At 48.8% G+C, this 22,307-nt stretch overlaps 1 protein-coding gene across 2 annotated transcripts in view; it reads right to left on the reverse strand.

Annotated features, from left to right (window-relative positions):
* Nacc2 (NACC family member 2) overlaps nt 1-22,307 on the reverse strand; it is a 60,842-nt gene that overhangs the window by 13,884 nt on the left and 24,651 nt on the right. The window contains exons 1-2 of one of the 2 annotated variants that reach the window (XM_051184878.1): nt 16,730-17,095; nt 14,512-15,451 (exon numbers count right to left, since the gene is read on the reverse strand). In XM_051184878.1, the coding sequence (XP_051040835.1) occupies nt 14,512-15,391 (880 nt within the window). In that variant the 5' untranslated portion in view covers nt 15,392-15,451; nt 16,730-17,095. Of the gene's footprint in view, nt 1-14,511; nt 15,452-16,729; nt 17,096-22,307 lie in introns of those variants that run through there. The other variant, XM_051184879.1, reaches the window with a different exon arrangement.

The following is a 22,307-nucleotide window of genomic DNA, read 5'->3' on the forward strand; positions in this document are numbered from 1 at the left end:
AAAATTGAACCTGGATCCTCTAGAAAAGTAGCCTATGCTTAACTATTGAGCCATCTCTCTAGCCCCCAATTTTTGGTTTCATGAACTGAAATTAAAACTTATGTAATATAGCAAGCCAGGCATAGAAGTACATGCCTTTAGTCTCAATAGGCAAATGGATCTTTGTGAGTTCCAGGTCAGTCTGATTAACACAGTGAGTTCCAGATAAGCCAAAGCTATAAGGTGAGATCCTATCTTAAAAATAAACAAACAAACAAACACATCTAGGGCCAAGAGATGGCTCCCTGAGTAAAGGAGCCTGCTGCCAAGCTGGACAACCCAAGTTTGATCCCCAGAAAAGAACCACTTCTCTATATATGAGCCACATTCATACACTCATGGCTACATAGTGAGACCCTGTCTTAAAAAAAACAACAAAATAAAAACAACAAAAAGTAAATAAAATTAACAAAACACAAAAGGAAACTATGTAAAGATGCCTTTAAAAACGGAAGCTGCACACAGGACAGCAGTGCCTTAAGATCACACTACTCAGCAACATGGCTCAACCTTCATTTTCAATGTGCCCTCTAGGATGCTCACACATGGTGAGGTTACCCAGTGCACCCCAACATTAAGCAGTGCCATGACTTGAATGAGACTTCCCCACAGGGAACAGTCTTCAGCTGGTAGTACTGTTTGCTGGGTGTCATGGGGGGTGTGGAAGGGGGGGGTGTTGCTGGAGGAAATACATCACTGAAGGCAGACTTTAAGGGTTTATAGCCTTGCCATACTTCAGTGTGCTCTTTCAGTTTCTTCAGGGTTAGGGTTGAAGACGTGAACTCTGTATTTCCTGTCCCAGTGGCCACCTGCTGCCATGCCTCATCCGAAACCCCTGCTATAATGGAGTTTCCTTTGGGAACCCTAAATCCAAACAAACTCTTCTATCTATAAGCTATCTTGGTCATGGTGTCTTATCATAGCAATAGAACACTAACTAATACAAGTGGCATGTGGCTATAGTTAGAGGAAAAAAAAAAAGCCTTTTCAAACTTCAAGTTATTTATGAGGAAAAATATCTTAATCAAGGGGGGGAAAAAGAAAAATATCCTTAATTTGATCAAAACAAAACAAAACAAGGAAACCCCATCACAACAGACCTAGAGTGGTGCTGCATGTGAGTCTGAGGTATCAAAAGCTTTTCCTGAACTGGAGAATGAGAAGGATACAAGAAATCCCAGCTAATGCCATGAGGCAGGAAAAGGAATACAAAGGTTAACATTACAAATAAAATCATGGAGCTGGGCATTGGTGGCGCATGCCTTTAATCCCAGTGCTCGGGAGGCAGAGGCAGGCGGATCTCTGAGTTCAAGGCCAGCCTGGTCTACATTGCTATTCCAGGACAGGCTCTAAAGCAATACAGAGAAACCTTGTCTCAAACTCCCCCACCCCCGCAAAAAAAAATCATGGGCTGGAGCTGGGGTTCAGTTAGCTGAAGGCTTGCTTAGTATGCACAAAGCCCTGAACTCAGCCTCTGTCACCACATAACTCAGGTGTGATGGTGCACACCTGAAATACCAGCTATTAGGAGGAGGAGAATCACAAGTTCAAGGTCAACCTCAGCTTCATTGTGAATTCAGGGTTACACTGTGGGGGAAAGACAAAAAGAAGCAACAAGGACAAGAGCAAGCTAAATGTGCACACCTGTAATTACCATCTTTGGGAGGCTGAGGCAGGAGGATCACAAGTTCAAGGCTACCTGGGATACATACTGAATACTTGTCTTTTGAAAATTTTAAAGTATATAAACAAGTAAATTTGTGTGTGGCTCAGTGATGGTGTACTCGCCTAACACTCCTGAGGCCCTGGGTTGGAAGGAGAAGAAGGAAGAGGGAGGGAGAGGGGGAAGGAAATGAGTTAGGGTTAGCAGAGGACACCAGATTATATACAGACAACCCAAAAGAAACTGCAGGTAAACCAGAAGAGTAAATCAGAAAATGTGTCATCCAATTTGCTTCTATATTATTATCAACACCAACACACAACTACAGGGAAACTTAAACATCATGTGATTAACACAAGAAATGGATTTCCAGGAATGAATGTAAAGAAGGATTGCATAGCACTACGAGAAAAACTGGGACATCAGAGGGCCAAAGCTGGATTGAAGGAGTCCACATGACCTCAGAGCCCAAATTACTCTTATGAGAGGCAGTTGGTACCTCGATTCTCAACAGTACTTGAAAATGAGGTCAAGGTCAGGCCAAGGGCGAACAAAAGCCTGAACAATTTACAAGGCAGAGAAATGAAGCTGCACCCAGGCCTTGGGATAAACAAATCAATAGGTAGCAAAGCTTGAATTAAGTTCTTACAGTTTACAGATACCTTACCAGGTACTAACAAAGGGGACACTGGAATGGGGTAGTGTGTAAAATGCCCTCTCAATAATGGGTGACAAAGTGGCAGGGCAAGTATGAACCTGGAACCTAGGGTCAGTCACACTCAGACAAGAGTGTACCTTTAAGAGGTAGCTTGGAACCCAGGCTTAGTGGCCTTTAAATTCCAGCACTCAGGAGGTAGAAGCAGGTGGATTTCTGTGTGTTTGAGGTCTACATAGTGAGTTCAAGGAGAGAGAGCAAACCCCATCATTAAGGGATGTGACAGACAGACAGCTTTGGAGACAACAGCTCTAATTCATGAGTTCACTGCTCATCTCCCACCCCTCCCCCAGGGCCTCACTATATTCCCAGGCTGGTCTAATTGCTAAAAGGAGATAGAGAGAGAGAACACTATTGAGCAAGCTCAGCAGTAATGAATAAATCCAGCCCCGAGATCTTCATTTCTAAACACCCTTAAGCACGCCTCAGTGGCATACCACTTAAGGGTTCTAAGGAAAGACAGGAGGAAGGGGAGAGGGGAGGGAGGGAGAAAGAAAAGAGGGGAAGAAAAACAGGGAGAAAAGAGAAAAGTAAGAAGGGAAGAGGGTGGAAGAAAGGACAATTGGTCCCCACTGAAAGTAAAACTAATTCTGGGGTAGCCATCGGGAATGGTAAAATAAACATGGAATGCTCTTCCTGAATAAGACAGTAAGAAAATGTTTTTTAAAATAGTAAGATAAGTAGCCTGGTGTGGTGGTGCACATCTTTAGTCCCAGCACTCACTTGGAAGGCAGAGAGAGGTGGATCTCCAGGTCAGCCTAGTCTATAGAGTGAATTTCGGGATAGTCGGGAATACAAACCCTGTCTCAAAATGCCCCCTCCAAATTATATATGTATATGGTAAATAAATCACAACAACAGATGAAGGGAGAGAATAAATCAGCAGGCAGTGTCAGTGGGGAACTCTACTATACTGGCTGCTAGCTGCAAGTGTAGGAGTTGTGGTGCTGGCAGTCTCTCCTGCAACAATGAATAGCAATTCGTCCCTACACCACCACAAAAGGGAGGCTGCCTATACATGGGGCAGCTGCTGTGCCCTCAGGAGGGGACAGTGACTTCTAGCAGAGCCCCTCTCACAGTCAATAGGACTGTGCCAAATTGGTGTTCAAATGCTCTACTCACCAAGACAGATGTGAAGGCTCTGTGGGACTGCAGAAGTGCTGGCCCCACCCTGAAGGAAGGGCAAAGGAATTGAGCTGCCTCTCCAAGGCTATCAGTGCCTGGTAGGCAGAATGTGAAGACAGCCTGACTGGAGTGAATAACCCAGTGATGCTGATACCCTGGGACCCCAAATACCAGACCACAGAGCTGGAGGACAGAAAACTTGATGAGCACGGTGACTCTGTAAGGAAATATACTGCTTTAGAAAAACTACAACTCTAGTGAGAGGAACGAAGGTACAAACATGGTGGCTGCAACTAACTGTGCAAAGAGCATAAGGACGCAGCTTTGAACTGGTCTTACCTTTTAGGTGAGTTTAAAATAATCAAATTGAAGTGGTTTTATTCTTTACAAACATGAGAGTAGTAACCTTATCGTAACCTTTACAAACATCATCGTAGTAACCTTAAGTCAGCAAAGATGCTAGGTCTGCAAAACATGCTGGTCTGTGCCCTCCATTCAAGTAGAAGCAAGTAGATCTCTGTGAGTTAGAGGCTAGCCTGGTCTACCTAGCAAGTTCCAGGCCAGTTAGAGCTACATGGTGAGATCCCCATCTAAAAAAAGAAAAAAGAAAGAAAAGAAAAGAAAGAAATAAAGAAAAGAAAAGCTAACTCAGAGGAAAATGCTTTGGGAAATGGATGAAAACCAGGTAAGTCATTCCACCGGAAAAAAGGACAAGCTGGACACACAGCAGCTCATGCCTGTTACATAGCACTTAAAAAGGCTGGAGCGTCTGAGCTCTATCTAGGTCAACCTGGAGTGAGATTCTATCTCAACAACAATAAAAATGAGACAAAATATCTAAATATCCATTTCACAAGGACAATGTCTGAAACTATGTCTGACTGTTGAAAATGTGACACCACTCAAGAGACCCAGACAGCATACTGTAGATTCTCAACATCTACAATGTCTAGCATCGACTTAAAAATTAAGAGGTAGCTAGCACTTGGGAGGCAGAGGCAGGTGAGTTTGAGGCCAGCCTGGTGAGGTAGTTCCGGGACAGCCTGGGCTACATAGTGAAACCCTGTCTCCAAAACACAAAACAAAACAATAAATAAAAGACATGGAGAACCACAGAAAGGAGAAAAATCAACCAAAAGAGCTGAGCCAGGAGTGGCAAGATGATGACATTCGCAGACACGGGTTTAACTGCTTGAGATAAGCATGAGCAGAGTGCTAGAAACAAAAGAGGGAGGTATTCCAGGGGACAAGATGGAGTGCAGAAAGGAGGACCCATGGGCACCAGTAACTTATCCTACCTAAAGGCTAGAAAAGGGAAAAGCAAAAGCCAAATAGTTAATAAATAAGCAAACAGGGCTTGTGGGACCATCACGGCTGTCACTGGAGTACAGTGGACATGCAGAAAGTAGGCTAGAAAGACAAGCGGAGCAGAATGGATAAGAACCACCACATTTCTGTACAATACCAAAGCGCATCTCTACAGTACTAAACCCTGGTATGACCAACCTAGGATATCACCTCTAGCAAAAGCAGCCCTTGAAAACAAAGGCAAGGACAAACTACACAGAAAAAATATTTAAAGACTATAAATTATACCTCAGTAAGGTATGGTTTCCAATTTATTTATTTATTTTGAGACTGGTGTCTTGCTCTATAACCCTGGCTACTCTGGAAGTCATCATGTAGACCAGGCTGGCCATCAACTCAGAGAACTTCCTACCATGCAAGATAATCTAATTTCTAATTTTCAGAATTCATCACTGGCTGAACTCTGAGAGCCACTGAGAGCAATCTTCCATCAGAAAGAATGTCATGCCTGATGGAAACTCTAATCTTTCTTTCCCAAGGATGAGTATGGGCGGGAACACCCATGCAAAACCAAAACCTGACTCCTTAGCACTAAAATCCTAATGTAATTTATGGGGCAGTGTACACATGACCAAAGGACTTGCTGAAATGGGATGACACTTGCTTAGCCATAAAAAGAACAAACCTTTAACATACATCATGTGATCGAACCTCAAATAGGTATGGTTCTAAGGGCACAAGCTGCACCACTAACACACACCATTTGACTGAACATCAGCTGAGTAATACTTTAAAGGTACAAGCTGCTTAGAGCTCCCATTTATATGACACAAAACAGGCCCGTGGTTGCCAAGAGACGAAAGGAAAGAGGTGCCTTTGAGGGGCATGAGCTGGGCGAGAAGGGACATCGGCCAGCATCTCCACTGTGAGATTCCACTGCGAATGGGCTCCCAGGACTCCTGGTATCTGCTTAGCCTCAGAGAACTATATCCCAGAGAGTAGCTTTTACTTGTATAAATGTCAAAAGTTACTAAAGAAAGGAAGGATAAATCATAACCAGCCATGTAAGGTAAAAATAATAACCTATTTCAAGACCCAATGCTCAGAGAAAGGAAAGGCTATGTGACCACAGCAGAGGCACAAACGGGGATGCAGGGAAGAGGGGAGGAGGGGAGCTGTGCAGGAGGGCAGAGTACAAGACAAGACACAGATGCCAGCTCAGAGCTGCAGAAACAGTCAGAGCCAAGAGGGGACAGGAAGGAATGCCAGAGAATGTCCAGAGAGGAGGGTGGGGAGCACAAGACAGGCAAGAGCAAACGGAGCAGCACGATGGCGGGCTGAACCCAGCACCTCCAACTACACAAGGCAAGGTGTCACACAGGTGACAATTAAAACTGTATACCCAGCCATCCACCATCCACAATAAGTGTTCTTCAACCGGGTGAGTTGGGGGGAGATGAGCCAACAGTGGGCCATTAACTAAGACAGATGGAGCTACAGGTGTGTGGGCTCAGCGGCGGAGCATTTGCTTAGTATGAGTGAGGCCTTGGACTCTGTTCCTAGGGGAAGAGGAGGAGGGAGAAGAAATGAGGGAGACAAAGAGGGAGGCTGGAGTAGATCTATTAACACCAAATTAGACTTTGGAGATGGATAAATTCCATGAAATACACAAATTAGCATGACAGGAACAAGATGAAAGGGAAAAATTTGAATGGTTCTATATCTAAAGTAATATTGGTAATTAAAGGAAATTGTAATTGGTAATATACTGGCAATTAAAATAAATTGGGAATTTAAATCCTTCCCACAATTAAGAGCAATAAACGCCAGGCTTGAGTGGGCTCACCAGTGACACAATCCTATCCACACTTTAAGCAGAAAGTGCCATTAAACTTATATGAACTCTCTCCAAATAAATAAATAAATAAATAAATAAATAAATAAATAAATAAATAAATAAGTGAGGGGGCAGAAAGATGTCTCAGAAGTCAAGAGTGTTTATGGCTGTGGGGCTGGAGAGATGGCTCAGTGGTTAAGAACGCTGGCTCCTCTTCCAGAGGATGGATGGCAGCTCTCAACTATCTATGACTCTAAGATCTGACACCATCACACAAACATACATAAAGGCAAAACATCAATGCACATAAAATAAAAATAAATTATACATGTACATATATATATGTACACACATATATGTACATACATACTTTTTTATTTTTATTTTTTAAGGAGTGCTTATTGCTCTTTTACAACACCTGAGTCTAGTTCCCAGCACTCACGTTACTTACAGGGTCACAGCTACCTGTAACTCCAACTCCAGGGGATATAACACCTCTGACCTCCAAAGGTCATCTGCACTCAAACACACACACACACACACACACACACACACACACACACACAAGTAAATCACCAGGTGTGGTGACGCATGCCTTTAATCCCAGCATTTGGAAGGCAGAAGCAGGTAGATCTCTGAGTTCGAGGACAACTTGATCTACAAAGAGAGTTCCAGATCAGCCAGGGCTAAACAGAGAAACCCTGTCTTGAAAAATAAATAATAAAATAAATAAAGTAAACCTTAGGGGGGAAAAAAAATTGCATGCCCTAAGTCTAACACTTGGGAAGCAGAGGCAGGGGAGCTCTGTGATTTCAAGGCTAACATGGTCTACCTAAGGAATTCCAGGAGAGTTGGAGCTACAAAGTGAGATCCTGTCTCAAAAAATAAAAATTAGTAAAGAAACAAAATTAAAAAGCAATGGAGAAAAGAAGCATTCCCAGCTTCTGAGTCAGGCCAGGTGACACATGATGTAATCCCGGCTCTTTGTGAGTGCGAGGCCAGCCTGATCTACATAGTGAGTTGCAGGCCAGGCAGGGCTACGAGGCCCTGTCTCAGACAATCAAACAGACAAACAGATAAAAACACAAAGGAAACATAGATCAACAGCTTTCATGAACACATGTGAACTTTGTTCAGAAAAGTTAGCAAACTGAACCTAGAACTGTGTAGTCATTGTATCATGTTACAATAAGGCAGTTAATACCCAGAACACAAGGATGGGTCACCTCGGGAACGGCCACTAACAGAAAACAGCATGGAGATCTGTCTGAGGAAGGAGGCAAAGGGGAAGGTTTGTCCTCAAGGCCTATACTCTCACCATCTTATCCAGCCTGGAGAGCCAGAAGTGAAAAGACCCTTGAGGTTGGAAAAGAAGCAGTGAATGCTGTCCCCACACAGCAGGCAGGGTATGTGACATTCCAGGGAACCTCTGGACAGCCTGGGACTTGGAACACAAGGTGGTAGGTGCAAGACTAACATACAAGGCTGGCTTTGTTTCTGAGTATTAAGGAAAATAAAAGCATAAGCAGGGTAACTCACAAAAGCAGCGAATTAAACCATTCCTTAGGCCTGGAGCCAAACACAGGAGGACACAAGCCTCCTTGGGCTGCTGCACACACTTCTACTCACAGCTTCTGTGAACTAACATTAAACATCCATGAACTCATTCTCAACCTTCAGGGAAAGCATGGTATATCCTTAGAGTAGAATTTTAACTCCGCAAGGAAAAAAAAAATGTGAAGTATCTATCTGTCTTTGAGTACTACTAATGGCTCTTGATATCAAATGTAGGAAGCTGGTCACTAAAGGCTTGACACTGAAATGCTGTGGGTCTGAAATGCCCAGACAACACCAGTACATAGACTGGGGGGGGGGGGGTAGACTGTTACATGGAATGGTGTTTTTCTAAAGAGAACCATGTTCTAAAACTGACTGCAGTGATGGCTGCAGCACCATTGGGAACAACCCAAAACCACTGAGCGGCAATAATTTCAGGAGCCATGGCTGTGGCCCACAGGCTCTGCCTCAGCAAAACTGCTATGTGCATGAATGACGGGTGACCAGAAGCCATGGGGAGGAGCAACAGAATGCAGGAGGCGTGGGGACCAGGGGGCCATGTTACATAGGCCTTCCTAGAGCTGAGCCCTACAGACACCAATAAAGGCTAGGATAGTAACGGTTTCAAACAGGAAAACACAAAGGGTTTTACAGCCTTATGGAGAATTTATTTAAAACTATGGTTATTCAGCCAGCAGGGAATTTGGCTTCAGAACAGGTCCTCTCAAAGGTGTGAATTCGGTACAGTTCCAAACATCCCATATGGAAAAAAACAAACTCTCTGCTTACCTTATATCCCACACAAAAGGGAACCAGGGACCTGAATGTGAAGAGTAAATACATACAAGCTCTGGGTCAGGAAGATAAAAACTTAGCAAGCAAGACTCAGGCTTGAAATCCTAGCGTGTGAGAGGCAGAAGCAAGACTGCGACAAATCCAAGGCCAACCTTGGATACACTGAGAGACCGTCTCAAAAAATCAAATCAAATCTGAGGTGCCTTGTGGTGTATATCGTTAGTCCTAGGACCCAGGAGGCAGAGGCAGGCAGATCTCTGTGAGTTCAAAGCCAGCCTCATTTTCATGGGTTCCAAGTTAGCCAGAGATGTATAATGAGACCTAGTCTCAAAATAAATAAATAAATAATAAATAAATAAATAAAATCTTTAGTTAACCATAAATATAAACTGGTCTTGTTGGACATAGCTCATGCTTTGAGTACCAGCACTCAGGGAGCAGAGGCAGGCAGAACTCTAAATTTGAGGCCAGTTTGGTCTCAAAAAAGTAAGTAAACATGGGTCTCCAACAAAACTTTATACTCCTGTCTTTGCAATACACATCATAATAAAGATACACTGGGCTACAGAAAACATTTTCATACATATATATTTGACAGAGAACTTGTTCACAAATTAGAGCACCCTTTTTTATTTATGATTGTGAGCCTAGCCTTTAATGGCTGAGCTATCCCTCCAGCCCAAAACACCCTTTTTTAAAAATGGACAAGGGGCTGGAGAAATGGCTCTGTGGTTAAGGGCACTGGCTGCTCTCAAAGAAGACCTGGGTTCAACTCCCAGCACCCACATGGTAGCTCACAACCATCCTTAACTTCACTTCCAGGGCCTCCAACACCCCCTTCTGACTTCTGTGGATACCAGGCATGCACTGGTATACAAACATACTCTCAAGCAAAGCACTCATACACGCAAGATAAATCTAAAAGTTAAAAAAAGAGGCAGAAAAAGCAATGATGACACAAAACAAAAACTGACACCATATTATTGAGAGCCCAGCATAGCGCAGACCCCCCCCCCCACATGCAAAACAACAACTTACCAAGAAAACCAAGAGTATACCACCCAGGGACACCTGCAGAGGGACTGAGATTCCAGGGGACAGCGCTGTGCTCCAGGGAAACAGTGGTACCACCATTGAATTCAAATCATGTGTTACCATAGGTAACATGCCTCAAAACTGGCTTAATGGGCTTATAGGTGTGTGTGTGTGTGTGTGTGTGTGTGTGTGTGTGTGTGTGTGTGTGTGTACAGGACTCAAACCCCATTTCAGGACAATCACAGCTGCCTGTAACTCGAGCTCCATGGTGACTGGATGCCTCTGGCCTCTTTATGTTCATACACACACAGAGAGGCACACAGATACACATAATTTAAAAAAAAAAATAAAGCTTGAAAGGAAATAATAAAAACTGGTTTAGGTGGTAGACATGGTAGTTTATATCTATAATCCCAATACTTGGGAGACTGAGGAAGGAGGCATAGGCCAGCCAGGGTTATATAGTGAGGCCCTGTCTCAACAAAACCAAACAACTGCCTAAAGTGGAAATCTCTGGATTCAAGGATTTAAGCAAGGAAGCTGTGGGGAAGATCTCTGCCAAGGCCAGGGCTAGGACAACCCAGGAGGCCACCGCAGAATGTGTCCAAAGACCCTCAGAGCAGCCATCTTGTTGGGACAGTCATGTGGACCGGCACAGCCTTCACTTAACCCCAACTGCAAGGTATTACCCTTTAAATGGGAAGGAGATCCCCTTGCAGCAGTCAGCAGGACCCCTACCTATGTTGACTTTTCTTCTTAGGCTCTATCTACCCTGTCCAAACCAGGTATAAAAGCACCCCTGTTGGGTCTCTGTGGGCCAAGCTGGACTGCATGTCCTTGCCCAGGCCAAGTGTGATCAGTGGGGGCATCTGCAGACTTGGCACCCTAATCCAGCCCCTCTCCCTTCTCTTGGGGAGCTGCGGCACCATGCCAGCTGGCCATGCAAGAGAGTCTTTCAGTAAACTGTATCATGCTAGGAAAACTGGGAGGCTGTAAGCAAGACTACCCAGAGCCCTCCTTATCACTTGGGCTCTGTGCAGGCCTGGGCAGAACAGCCAGCTCAGGTATGGGATTGTTGAAGTCCCAAATGACCACACGGGTCTCACTGTGTTCTACATGCTACTGTTCCCCTTTCAAACCAAGCATCACCTTGTGGGTCTCTTTTGGTGGGCAGAATCAGGATAATCATGCCTCTATATGCTAGGACAACTCCCAAATGGTATCCATCGTGTCAAGGAGTAGGGATAGTGGAGACAGTGAGTGAGGGCTCTGTGAGTGGCCCCAACTTCCTCTAAATTTAGGCAGCCCTCACATGGTGGCCCACAGAGCTGGACAACAATTCCCCTGTCTCAAAGAACAGTCAGGAGAATGGGCAGGACCCAGTAGTGGGTGCCCTCAGAGGGAAGATGGCATAAACACCAGGCTTAGACTTCTAGAAAGCAGCAGCTGACAGCAACAACTAAGCATTTTCCAGGGCAGAGAGGAGCTGGCCTTGCCATCAATGCCTACTGAAGGGTTGGGGGAAGGCAGAGCATGGGAAGATCGGTAGCCTGGGTCAGGGTTTCCCATGGGACAGGACAAGGAGGCCTGCTAGTCCTGGTCACTGCCATGCTCTCTTACCTACTCACCCTCATCCTGCCTGTCATGAGAACCTCCTTAAGTTGACATGACCTTGACCCCAACCACAGCTCAGTAACTACTCATGGTCCCCAGAAAGTGGAGCAGCAGCCAGTCTGTCTGCCACTAAGGGAGTTGAGGGGGTCAGATTTGCCCCCTGAAAGCTAAGAACAGAAGGCCTTGGGAATAGAATCTGACTGAGCACAACCAGGGCCCTTGGTCTCCCCAGGCCAGATCCCACACCGCCCTACTGGGCCTGCAGATGTGACTAAGGCAGCTTCTCATAGGCTATTTGTGTGTAGACAACAGGACCCAGCCGGAGCCCTGAGAGCTCAGATAAGCTTCCTGTGCCAGGGAAGGGTAGGGTCGGGGGAGGGAGGAGAAGGGAAGTGGCTTGGGCTGTGGCTCTGTGTGTATCCTTCACTATGTGGGATGCAGGACTGGGTGCATCTACTCCTGCTCTTGAAGTACTGGCCACTGACACACTGGGGGCAGACAACTGACGATCTCTCTCGCCAGGGGAGCAGAGGCTCCAGAGTATACAAATGTGTGTGCTTCACTCCTAGAGAGGGCTTATGAGCAGCCCAAGCAGAGTGACACTGGACATCCACCTGTTCTCTCTTGCTCTCCCCCTATGCCAGCATGTTATATCACAAGCGTCCATTGCCAGCACAGCAGGGCCGGGAGCAAGCTCCCCTGCCCGCCACCCTGCTACAGAAGTCCTGGGCACTAGAAGGGCTACCCTGTGTAGGCTGAGATAAGTGGGGTAGGCAGGAAGAAGAGGAGGGTATCCTGCTGAGTAAACTGAGACAGCCAAGCCTCAGAGGGTAGAGCTCTGTCCTACCACAGAGCTTCTCAGTGACCTTACTTCTTTCTAACAAGCAATGCCCGACAACTAAGATCAGAATAGGAGTCAAAGGGAGGGGACAAAAATGGCTCAATGGCACAGCAGGGCTGGGTTACAAGGGTGCCGCATTATTTAGGGAGGAGGTTAAGACAGGGTCTAATGTGTCCCAGGCTGGCCTCAAACTCCCTGTGTACCCGATAACCTTGAAGTTCTGAATGTCCTGCCTCCACCTCCTGGTGCTAGAATTACAGGGTGGATCATTATGCCTGATTTTAGAGGGTGCTGTTTTGTGCAGCACAGCAAGGCACACTGAGAACAGCTGCTAAAGAACAAGGTAGCAAGCAAAGGGATCCAAACAGCCATTACAGTACAGGGCACCCAGTGGACAGCAGACTGCAGGTCCCTGAGTGGCACTGGCCAGCCCCTTACTTGGGGAACTGAAGCCAAAAAGACTCTTTGTAGGAACACCTGAGAAGAGTCTGGAGTCTAGCAGCTCAGACTAGCATGTTGCCTAAGCAAGGAACAATGGATGACCAGCCCCAGGTGGTGGACATGAGGCTATTCCCAGACAAAGCCAGACCCAGGGAACCTGCAGCTCCATGGTCAGGGCCAGGTCTTCCCTACCTGCTCATCCCATGGCTCCTTTCCCAGGGTAGCAACGTCACCACAATAACCTAGATTTTAACCAAGAAATTGCACACCCCCTTCTCTGCCCCACTTACAGGCCTGCTGAAGAGAAAGACACAAGGAAACCTAGACTGTGCACAGGGGCCAACAGAGCAGGGCCAGCCCCACAGCCTGTCTGTCTTCTAATACACCCATCACCACAAATATGTCAGGCAGGATTCTCTCCTAATTCCCAAGGCCCCACAGAACAGCCTTGGTGAGATCCTTGTCCCATAGCCACTAAAACTGGGGACTACCTATAAACCAAGAGTGCTGAAGTGTTCACCTGGCCTGGCCAAGGGTGGCTGAGCGCTGGCAAGCCTCTTGTCCCCACCCTACACATGTCAGCTCTGCAAAACCTTCCAAGGCCACTGTCCAACTGGCTCCACAGAAAACCTGTTGAAGTAACTGGGCTGTTCCTGTGCAAGCAAGGTTAAGGAGTCTGACTGGCCAAGCATCAAAGAGCAGGTTCAACACTCGGGATACTGAATATACTTTGTTCTGTTCCCACTATCACAACAAGCCACAGCCAAAGTAAACCTGGAGAGGCAGGGGCTGTGCAAGAATGGTCCTGAGAGATCAGTAGGGATCGGATCCTTTACTGGCTCTGCGGAGTTCAGTGAGCATCCTCTGCCCTAGGCCCACATGGATTCTGCCCTGACCCCATGGCAGAGTTGTGTCAGCCATCAATACGATGTGGAAAGGAGCCTAGTCACAGCCCCTACACTACAAAAACCTCTAAGCCTTGAAGTCCGGGGAACAAAGGGTCTTCGGTCCTTCCCTGACCTCCTAACCAGTGGTCAGAAGGGGTGGTAGACCCTATACACCAGTAGATTCCCTGCACACTGGTGGATTCCATGGAGTGGGCCTGCCTACCCTCACCAATTCAGTGGTTAGCATGTATCTTGCTATCAGGAGAAAACCAGCTACAGTCTTCCCCATGAAAAGGAAACAGAAGCTATCTACACAGACCCAGGAGGGCCAGAGCCCCATTCTGAAGTACTTATACAACACTGCAAGATTCATTAAATCCTAAGGAGACTCCTAGGCCAGAGACCTTCAGCTCCATCATTTGTTTAGTGTCAGGCAGAAACTCATTGCAGACTATGCTACAACTCTGGCAGACTAGTGCCCATCACCTCATGCAGAGTCTGAGCTCCTGCCCAACTCTTCTAGCCCACACACCTTGCCTGAAGCATGGTGACCTTCTATACCAGGCTGAAATCATACAGGTCCACTATGCAACATGCCCTCTGTAGGCTGTTTGTAAGGATGGCATAGTGCCAGGCCTTGCCATGTGTTGTTACCTGCATAGTTTCCTGTGGCCTTAATGTACATCTGGCCGTACTGCTCCTCCACCATGGTATCATAGGCTTCGTCGTCCTCCTCATCCTCCTCATTGTGGTAGGAGGTTGGGCTGTCAGTGGTGGGCAGGCTGCTGGCCCCAGGACTGGTCCGCTCCCCCTGGGGATAGGGTACCTGCTGGATGCTAGGGATCAGAGTGGCCAGGCTCGGCACACCATAGTAGGAGACTCGAGGCAGCTTCAGAGGGGCTGTGCCAGGTGTCCCTGCAGCACCTGTAGCTACTGCCACACCATCTCGAGGGCCTGTCTCCAGTGGGCGCTTAGAAGCCAGGCCTGGGCCAGTGGCAGGTGGCATCTCCATGGCTTCATGCTTTACACGGGTCAGAAGTGGGATGGGCACAGAAGGGGATGCGACATAGGCAGCAGTGGCCGGTTGCAGCTGGTTGCAGGGACTCTGGGGCTCTGAGCTGGCATCTTCAATCATGGCGGTCTGCGAGTCACAGTGGGGTGAGCTCACCTTGAACATGAGGTCTGTGCCCCGCTCTACAATGTGCTGGATCTGCAGGAAGCCTGCCGTGTACATGACCACAAGCTGCTCACTGGCCGCCATGGTGAGCTTGCCTGTGTAGCAGAAGGACAGAATCTGCTGGAAGCAGGCAGGCGGCACAGTGCCTGGCAGCTCGAATGCACTCTTGCTATTACCACTGAAGAGGTCTCGGAAATAGAGGCTGCTGGCGGCCAGGACTGCACGGTGGGCCTTGAAGGCCTGGCCCTTGACCACAATGGACACATCACAGTAGAGGCCCAGGAGGCGCTGCTCATTCAGACAGCCAAGCACTGTGTTCCCAAAGTTGGGGATCTCGATGTGCAGCATCTGAGACATGGCGGGTGTCGTGGTGGGTGGGCTTCAGACTCAATGTGGGACAGACTGGATGAGGCACATCTGTGGAGGGGACATTGTGGTCAATTAACTGCCAGATGCCCCCACCCCATCTAGAAACTGCTCCCAGCCTCTGACAAGGCAAAGGACAGTGCCCTGCTTAGGCACTCCCCTTAGCTAGAAGCCTCCTCCCCTCCCACCACCACCAGGGGCTTTAGGGGTGGAATGTTCAGAATCCAGATCCTGGCTTGGAAGCAGGACAGAGTGATCCCGAGCCCCTACAGTCAAGAAGCCCTCTGTCACCTACCCCATCCATGACACCCATGGACTGCTCCCAACAATTCTGAGGGTAGGGTTTCGTTCTCCCATCTCTGCAGAGGACACAGTTCAGAAGCCTGAAGCCTCCAGAGAACAAGAAAGGAGTGAACTAGACGGACAAGTCACCCACTGGTTAGGATGGGAGGGGTAAGAACAGAGCCCAAGAGCGATCTCAGGGACTCTTCTCTAGAGGGGAAAAAGTTCCCTGAGCCAAGAAGCCCCTCACTGTGCAGCCTACCCTGGGAAGGACGTCCCAGAGCAGGAAGGGCTTTAGTTTCAGGTTTGTTTTTTTCTTTGCCGGCTGAGCAGCCTGCGGAGGGCACTCTGAGGAACTGCAGAGCAACTGTCCCCCTCCCATATCCCTTGCTCAGCTTCAAGCTTCCTCTGACGGACAAGGAGGGATGAAGAGCATTAGGAAGGTAGACTAAGGCCGGGAGAACTCTGTGGACTCCTTCCTCCACTCCTCCCTTGGGGACAGACCTCTATCTGCCGTTTGGGAGGGCTATGGATGCACTCTGTGCTTCCTGGCAGCTCCCAGCTCCCCAAACCCGGACCCAGGTCCTGAGCGCCCTCAGGGATGCAAAAGGAGTTAGAGCTTGTCGCAGAGCAGCCTCGAGCCTGTGCGCACTCCCTCCGCCCCACTTCTAAAACTGGCCAATCCCTGCTGGCTTGGTCCCAGCCCAGGTAACTAGAAGGGTCTCAGGACTAAACCCGCCAGGGGGCAGGGGTGGGGGCAGGCCACCACTGTTTATCAGCACAGGACTCTGCCAATGGCGGGTGGGGGTGGCCGGAGAAGGCGCAGGCCCTGGCCCAACTCTGCAGAGCCGCACAAAGGGCCGCTGTGTCCCGCGGAGGAAAGTGCGGGGCGGCCGCAGAGGCGCCGGGTGGCTGGAGAGGAGGGCGGAGCCACCCTGCGCCAGGAGTTGGGCAGGTGGGCGCAGCTCTGGGGCGTCCCGCAGTGCCCCCGCTGCAGAGAAGTTGCTGGGCTGGCCGGCAGGCACCAGCCGAAGAGGAAAGACCTACCTTTAGCGGCTGTGGCCGGCGGCAGACACTGCCCGCTCAGCCTGGCAGCAGGCTCCCGCACGCCGGCCCGCCAGCTGCTCGGGGAATGCAGCAAGGAACCCTGAGGTGGGGAGGGTGTGAGGAGCCCTGCAGGAGGGGTGGGGGTGGCAGTGAGCTGGGCGCTGGGCTCGCGGCCGCAGCTCAGCTGCACCCAGGCCGGCTCTCCCGGGCAGCGCGCAGCATCTCAATGAAGCAGCCGGATGCAGACGAACATCCAGGCAGCTCTTGGGAATGAATAGCCGCCTTTGATTTGGGAGCTGAAGTAAATGCCAGCTCCCAGCCCCAGCTTTAAAAACAGTGGCGCGTTGGTGCCAGAGGAATGCACGGCTCCGGGTGTTGGTGCAAGACAGACTTTTGATGACTCACTGCAATGCAAACAAAGATGGCAGAAATACTGTACTGTACGTGGAGAAATGCTTCGTGGTGCCACGGCAACTGAGACAGCTTGGAAATTTATAGTGCAGTTTTGCATATGAATTACCCAGTAAACTGCCTCTCTGCCATCCTGTACAGACCCAGTGTCAAAGCATTTAAACTATTCCAAACAGTCTGCAGAGCTGGCAGAGCATCTAGCTTAACTCTTCCTGGGTAGCAAGAGGCTGGGCAGGAGGCAGGGCAGGGGGCCTAGGGAGCAAGGAAAGATGGCAGCACCAGGGTAGGGAAGGGGTTCAGGCACATCCAAGAGAGGGGGGAACAGGAAAGAGGATGCCAGAGGGATCCTAAAGAGGCACAGACCAGGAAAGGAAAGGACCCCTACTTCTCCTCAGGGCGTCAGAGCCATGTACCTGGGTTCCCTGATGGGCCACAAGTAGGTCCAGAACCCTGCCCCCATGCCACCCCATCTTCTTATCCCTGACTGGTTCTTTAAGAAAGGAGCAACTCTGAGGACAGGAAGACCCCTACAGAGGTGAAAGGTACCTGCTTTTTGGTCACTTCTTGGAGACCAGCTGTGCAGCCTGTCTACAGTGTCTCCCATGCCCTTTGGGAGATCTTTTTTTGGGAAGGAGCAGGCATGTTCTGCTTGTGCAAACCTTCCAGGTTTAAACCATTTCCTTATTTGTAAGGGCCTCAGGGAGAGCTGTTTGTTAGACAGCCTACCTCAGTTTCCCTCACCTGTCCCTAACTGTGCTCCCAGAAATATATATATTCTATTTGCACGGCTGGACAGGGTCAGGGCTGGCAATGGTGATGTCTACCGAGCAGCAGTACTATCAAGGTGACACAGGCTGGAAGGAAGTGGTGGCATTAATGGTCCCTCATTCCCAGTGTACCCTCCAAGGCACCAAGAGAACAAAAAAAGAGCCATCTGGCGCCTCCCTATTTACACACTGTGGGCTCCAGACAAAAAGTGGCTGAACAGGGATGGGAGGAAATCCAGGTGTGGAAGCTGCCAGCAAGCCTAGCTTGCAAAGCCCTCCAAGCCTTTGTCCTAAAGGAGGTAATGAAGACCCTCAGGGTGGCCCTGAGGCTTACTGGGACTTGGCTACAAACTAGTGCTCCATCCTGCTGAAGGGCTGTTCTCCAGAAGCCAGAAGACCCAGGCCTTTGCAGGGCACCTCTGGACTGGACCCTACCTAGAACAAACCCTCCATTTTCCTACCTGGTGGCTGCTTTCTTCCAGAAATCTAACAATTAGGCCTCACAAGCCCATCTTGGGCAGGACTAGGTGTGCTCAAGACTGTATGGGCCACTGACTGACTGCTGGGTCTGGCTAGAGTGGGACTGTGCCACTCTGAGACACACAGCATGTAAGAGACAAAAAGGCTCCATTCCCAGATCTACAGCGCCCTTCACAAGCAACCCCAACAAACCAGAGGATCTCCTGAAGCCTGGCCAGGGGGACAGAAGCCAGCAAAGCTGCAGTATGACCCAGCTCCTGTAGGGTCCCAATACCTGGGGCTAAGCTGATGAGTAACCAGGTAAGAAGAATCAGAGGGCAGAGAAAGGTCCTGCGACCAGCACCTTCTAACAGTGGGCCCTGGCTTGTGGGCCAAGTTGAAATTCTATGTCATACTAGCATCAGCCATTGCCTATGACCTGCAGTCTCAGGTATCAGTTGTGTACTGGGGGGAGGGGGCAGGGTAGACCCTAGGAAAGTTACTGAGCATAGAACCAACAGGATCTATAAAGCCCACAAGCTTGGGTCTGCTAGTGCGTACATTGATGATGTCTACTAGGTATTTGTGTCCATACCTCAGGGGCTGGTGCCCAGGATCTGAGCCAGCCAGTTCAGCTCATGCAGAAAGGGGGCCATTATTCTCCCAGAAGGTGATGAGGCTGACTTGGTCCCCAGGGACTGGGGACAACTGGCTCATTTGCTACCTTGTCCTCAGGCCACCTGTGCTGGCAAGGGTGATGCCTGCACCCAGCCTGCGAGAGCCGGACGGGAGCTGGTTTTAGGTTGCTTTCTTAGAAGCCTTGGCTGGGGCAAAAACAAAGCTGAACTTTAGGAGAAAAGAATCAAATAAAGGCTTGGCTTACACTCCAGAACCATGAAAGTAAGACTAGCCAGGGCTGACCCTGGGGCTGCAGCTGGGGGATGAGGGAGCCTTGCACCTAAGTGGGCCAAAGGGCAGCCGTGGGAAGAACAGAGCCTGACTCCAGCAAGGCCTGCTCACAGCTCTCTGCACTAACTAACCCTCCATAGCAGTGTCCAGATGTGCTCTGCAACTTCCCAGTTCTGTAACCCAATTTCTCTGTTTCTCTCCTTGCCCAGCAGGGCTCCTCTTTACGGTGAGCTCTGCTATATTCATTTTCTTATGGAAATTTCTAGAGTCAAGTAGTAAATTGGCAGTCTCTGCCTTTGCTTACCCCATCCATCCTCACAGCATCTGCCCTGAAAAATGGTCTCTTCATAACAGCCTTCTGGATGGACCTGACTTTAGGAGGCCCATGAAAACATCCCAAAGCCAAGTACAATCCCTACTGCTATTCTTATCTTTGGTACCCTTGCCCCACATAGCAGAGGTTCTTGGGAGTTCCCAGACATCTCCAGAGTAGGAGATGGGTAAGGCTAGAGTCCTAACAGTCCCTTGAAAACACCAAAGCCAAAAGGTAGATGTGGAAAGCACACTGATGAGGCGGGTATTAGAATGGAGGTGAAGGTTCTAAAGCTGCATCCAGATACACCTGTACATGGGGGCCAGGCAGTGTCACAGCAGAGTTCAGCACCCAAGCAGAAGGGGTTCACTTCCCAGGAAGGATTCAAATGAGAACACAGATTTCAGCCACACGGCACTCCAGGTATACCCGGGTCTTAGAACCACACCTCTGGGAAGCAAAGGCACAAAACCACTTCAAAATTGGACAGGGCAAGCTCACCAATAAGCAGAAACCAACCTTCCCATCATCCCCAAGCCAGTCTCAACTCCAGGGCCTGTGGGTCCTGTCTGGAATCTGGCAGAGATGCCTCTATCCCACCAACAACTCTAGGAACTTGCTAAACAGTGGCACAGCATTGGGAAAGATGGTGCTTCGTATCTGCATGATGACTACCAGCAAGGAAAGGAAGGAGAGAGAAATTAAATTATTTTGCAGGATTTAATTCTGTCAATTTAATAAGAAGTTCTGGACCTCAACATACATACATGTACCACCACACAGTTGCCAAGGAAGGAAGAAGGCACTGCAAGGGAGCCCCGCCCCAGGCAGACTCACCATCCCCAGTCAGGCCAGAAGCACCAGGAGGTTTGTACAAGGCATCAACCCTAGGAGGGACTGCAGACAGAGGCTGACAGAAGACACATAGGCAGGAGCATGTGGGGTTCCAGGAACACAGCCTGGCATGAGCTCAGTAAAGACAGCAAAGAAAACCCTTTCTGTCACAGTGTAGGCTAGGGGAGAGGGTCTGCTTCCTTCCCAACAGCTGACTAGGCATGCCACCACCAGGGGACAGTGGGGGTGGGCACCACAGCCCTGGGTTAACCCTCCCAGGGTCCTGGCTACTGGCTTGGGAGTGCTTAGGTTTCCAAGAGCTGGGTGAGGCACCAGGTTGGCCCTGAGGTTTGCATTAAACTTTTAAAATGCCATCAGGCGGAGCTGGGTTGCCCAGGCCTTGCTGCTAATGGAATCTTCAGTATCTCACACAAGGCAAGTAGAAGCAGTGGTTTCAGAACGTGGTCTTGGCTGACAATGCCCCTTTCCACAGTGTTCATGTTAACTATATATGCTGCTTGCCTGCCCATCTGAACCACTCTAGATAGGACAAATAAGACTGGGATATCACACACCTGGGAGCTGCAGGCCCAGAGCCTGAGTCCTGAACACCTGATTATCAAATTCCATGACTTCTTACTTTTGACATCCAGGGTCATGGGAGTCTTCGTTCAACAAATGACAAGAGCAAGAAGGTGAGGTCTGGCCCTGGTCAACTGACTGGATCTTGGGTACCAAAGCTAGCACTGCCCAGGGTTCTGCCACAAGAAGAGAATATATGTCAGCCCCCATACTTGGAGAAAGAGAAGAGGCACAGGGACATCCCCAGCTCTAGGCCACAGAAGAGGCAGTTCCCCAACATGACAGGTCCCTTTAGAGAAAGGGGGAGGAACCACATAAGACCCTGCAGATGAGGCTCTTTCCTTCAACAAGCCATGAGCATCCTCCACCCGACCACAGGCTTGGTCTAGCATCAGCCATAAAAGCCTGTTTTAATTGAACAACCCAATGTTTGCTTGGAAGCTTTTTTCTTTTCTCCACCCCCCAGAATGAAAAAGGAGGCAAGTTAATTTAAAAGTTGTCTTGTCAATCTTTTCCCCCATGCTGTTCTTTGCCGGTCCCCACACAGAGAGGACAAAACCAAAATGTGTGTGTGTGTGTGTGTGTGTGTGTGGTGTGACCAGAGCTATGACTACCCAGCATAAATTGTCCACAGGTTGTGCTTCTCTTCCTCATGATGGTCAGCCTTGTATCTGACAGCACTGGGCCTCGAGGGATTAGTATAGCCCAGTGGAACCTTATGTCCACAGGGACAGCACAAGCAGGTGACATCCACAGCTCACCTAGTAGCTCACCTAGTAACCACCTGCCCCATTAGACTGTGGCCTTCTTTATTGAGGGGTGGGGGTGGGTATTGAGACAGAATTTCTCTGTAAAACAGTCCTGTCTGTCCTGGAACTCACTCTGTAGACGAGACTGGCCTCGAACTCAGAGATATCCTCCTGCCTCTGCTTCCTGAGTGCTGGGATTTAAAGCAGGCACTACTGACAACAGGCTAATCTCCTTATAAGCCAGCATTTCACAGACTGTACATCTCAACCCCTTTGGGGTCCCACAGCAGATTATCCTGCATATCAGATATTTATAGTATGATTTATAACAGTAGCAGAATTACGGATATGAAGTAGCCATGAAATAATTATATGGCTGGGGTCACTACAACCTGAGGAACTGTATTAAAGTAAAGGGTCATGGCTTTAGGGAAGATTGAGAACACTGCTCTAAGCACTGGGGCTTTTACGTGACAGAGGCTGGGGCAAACAAAACACTGCATGTCCTGTGAAGTAGGTAAATCACTCAGAGATGGGGGTGCAGTGCAACAGGA

This window comes from Phodopus roborovskii, unplaced genomic scaffold, assembly GCF_943737965.1.
Source record: "Phodopus roborovskii unplaced genomic scaffold, PHOROB, whole genome shotgun sequence".
In the NCBI taxonomy this organism is placed as follows: domain Eukaryota; kingdom Metazoa; phylum Chordata; class Mammalia; order Rodentia; family Cricetidae; genus Phodopus; species Phodopus roborovskii.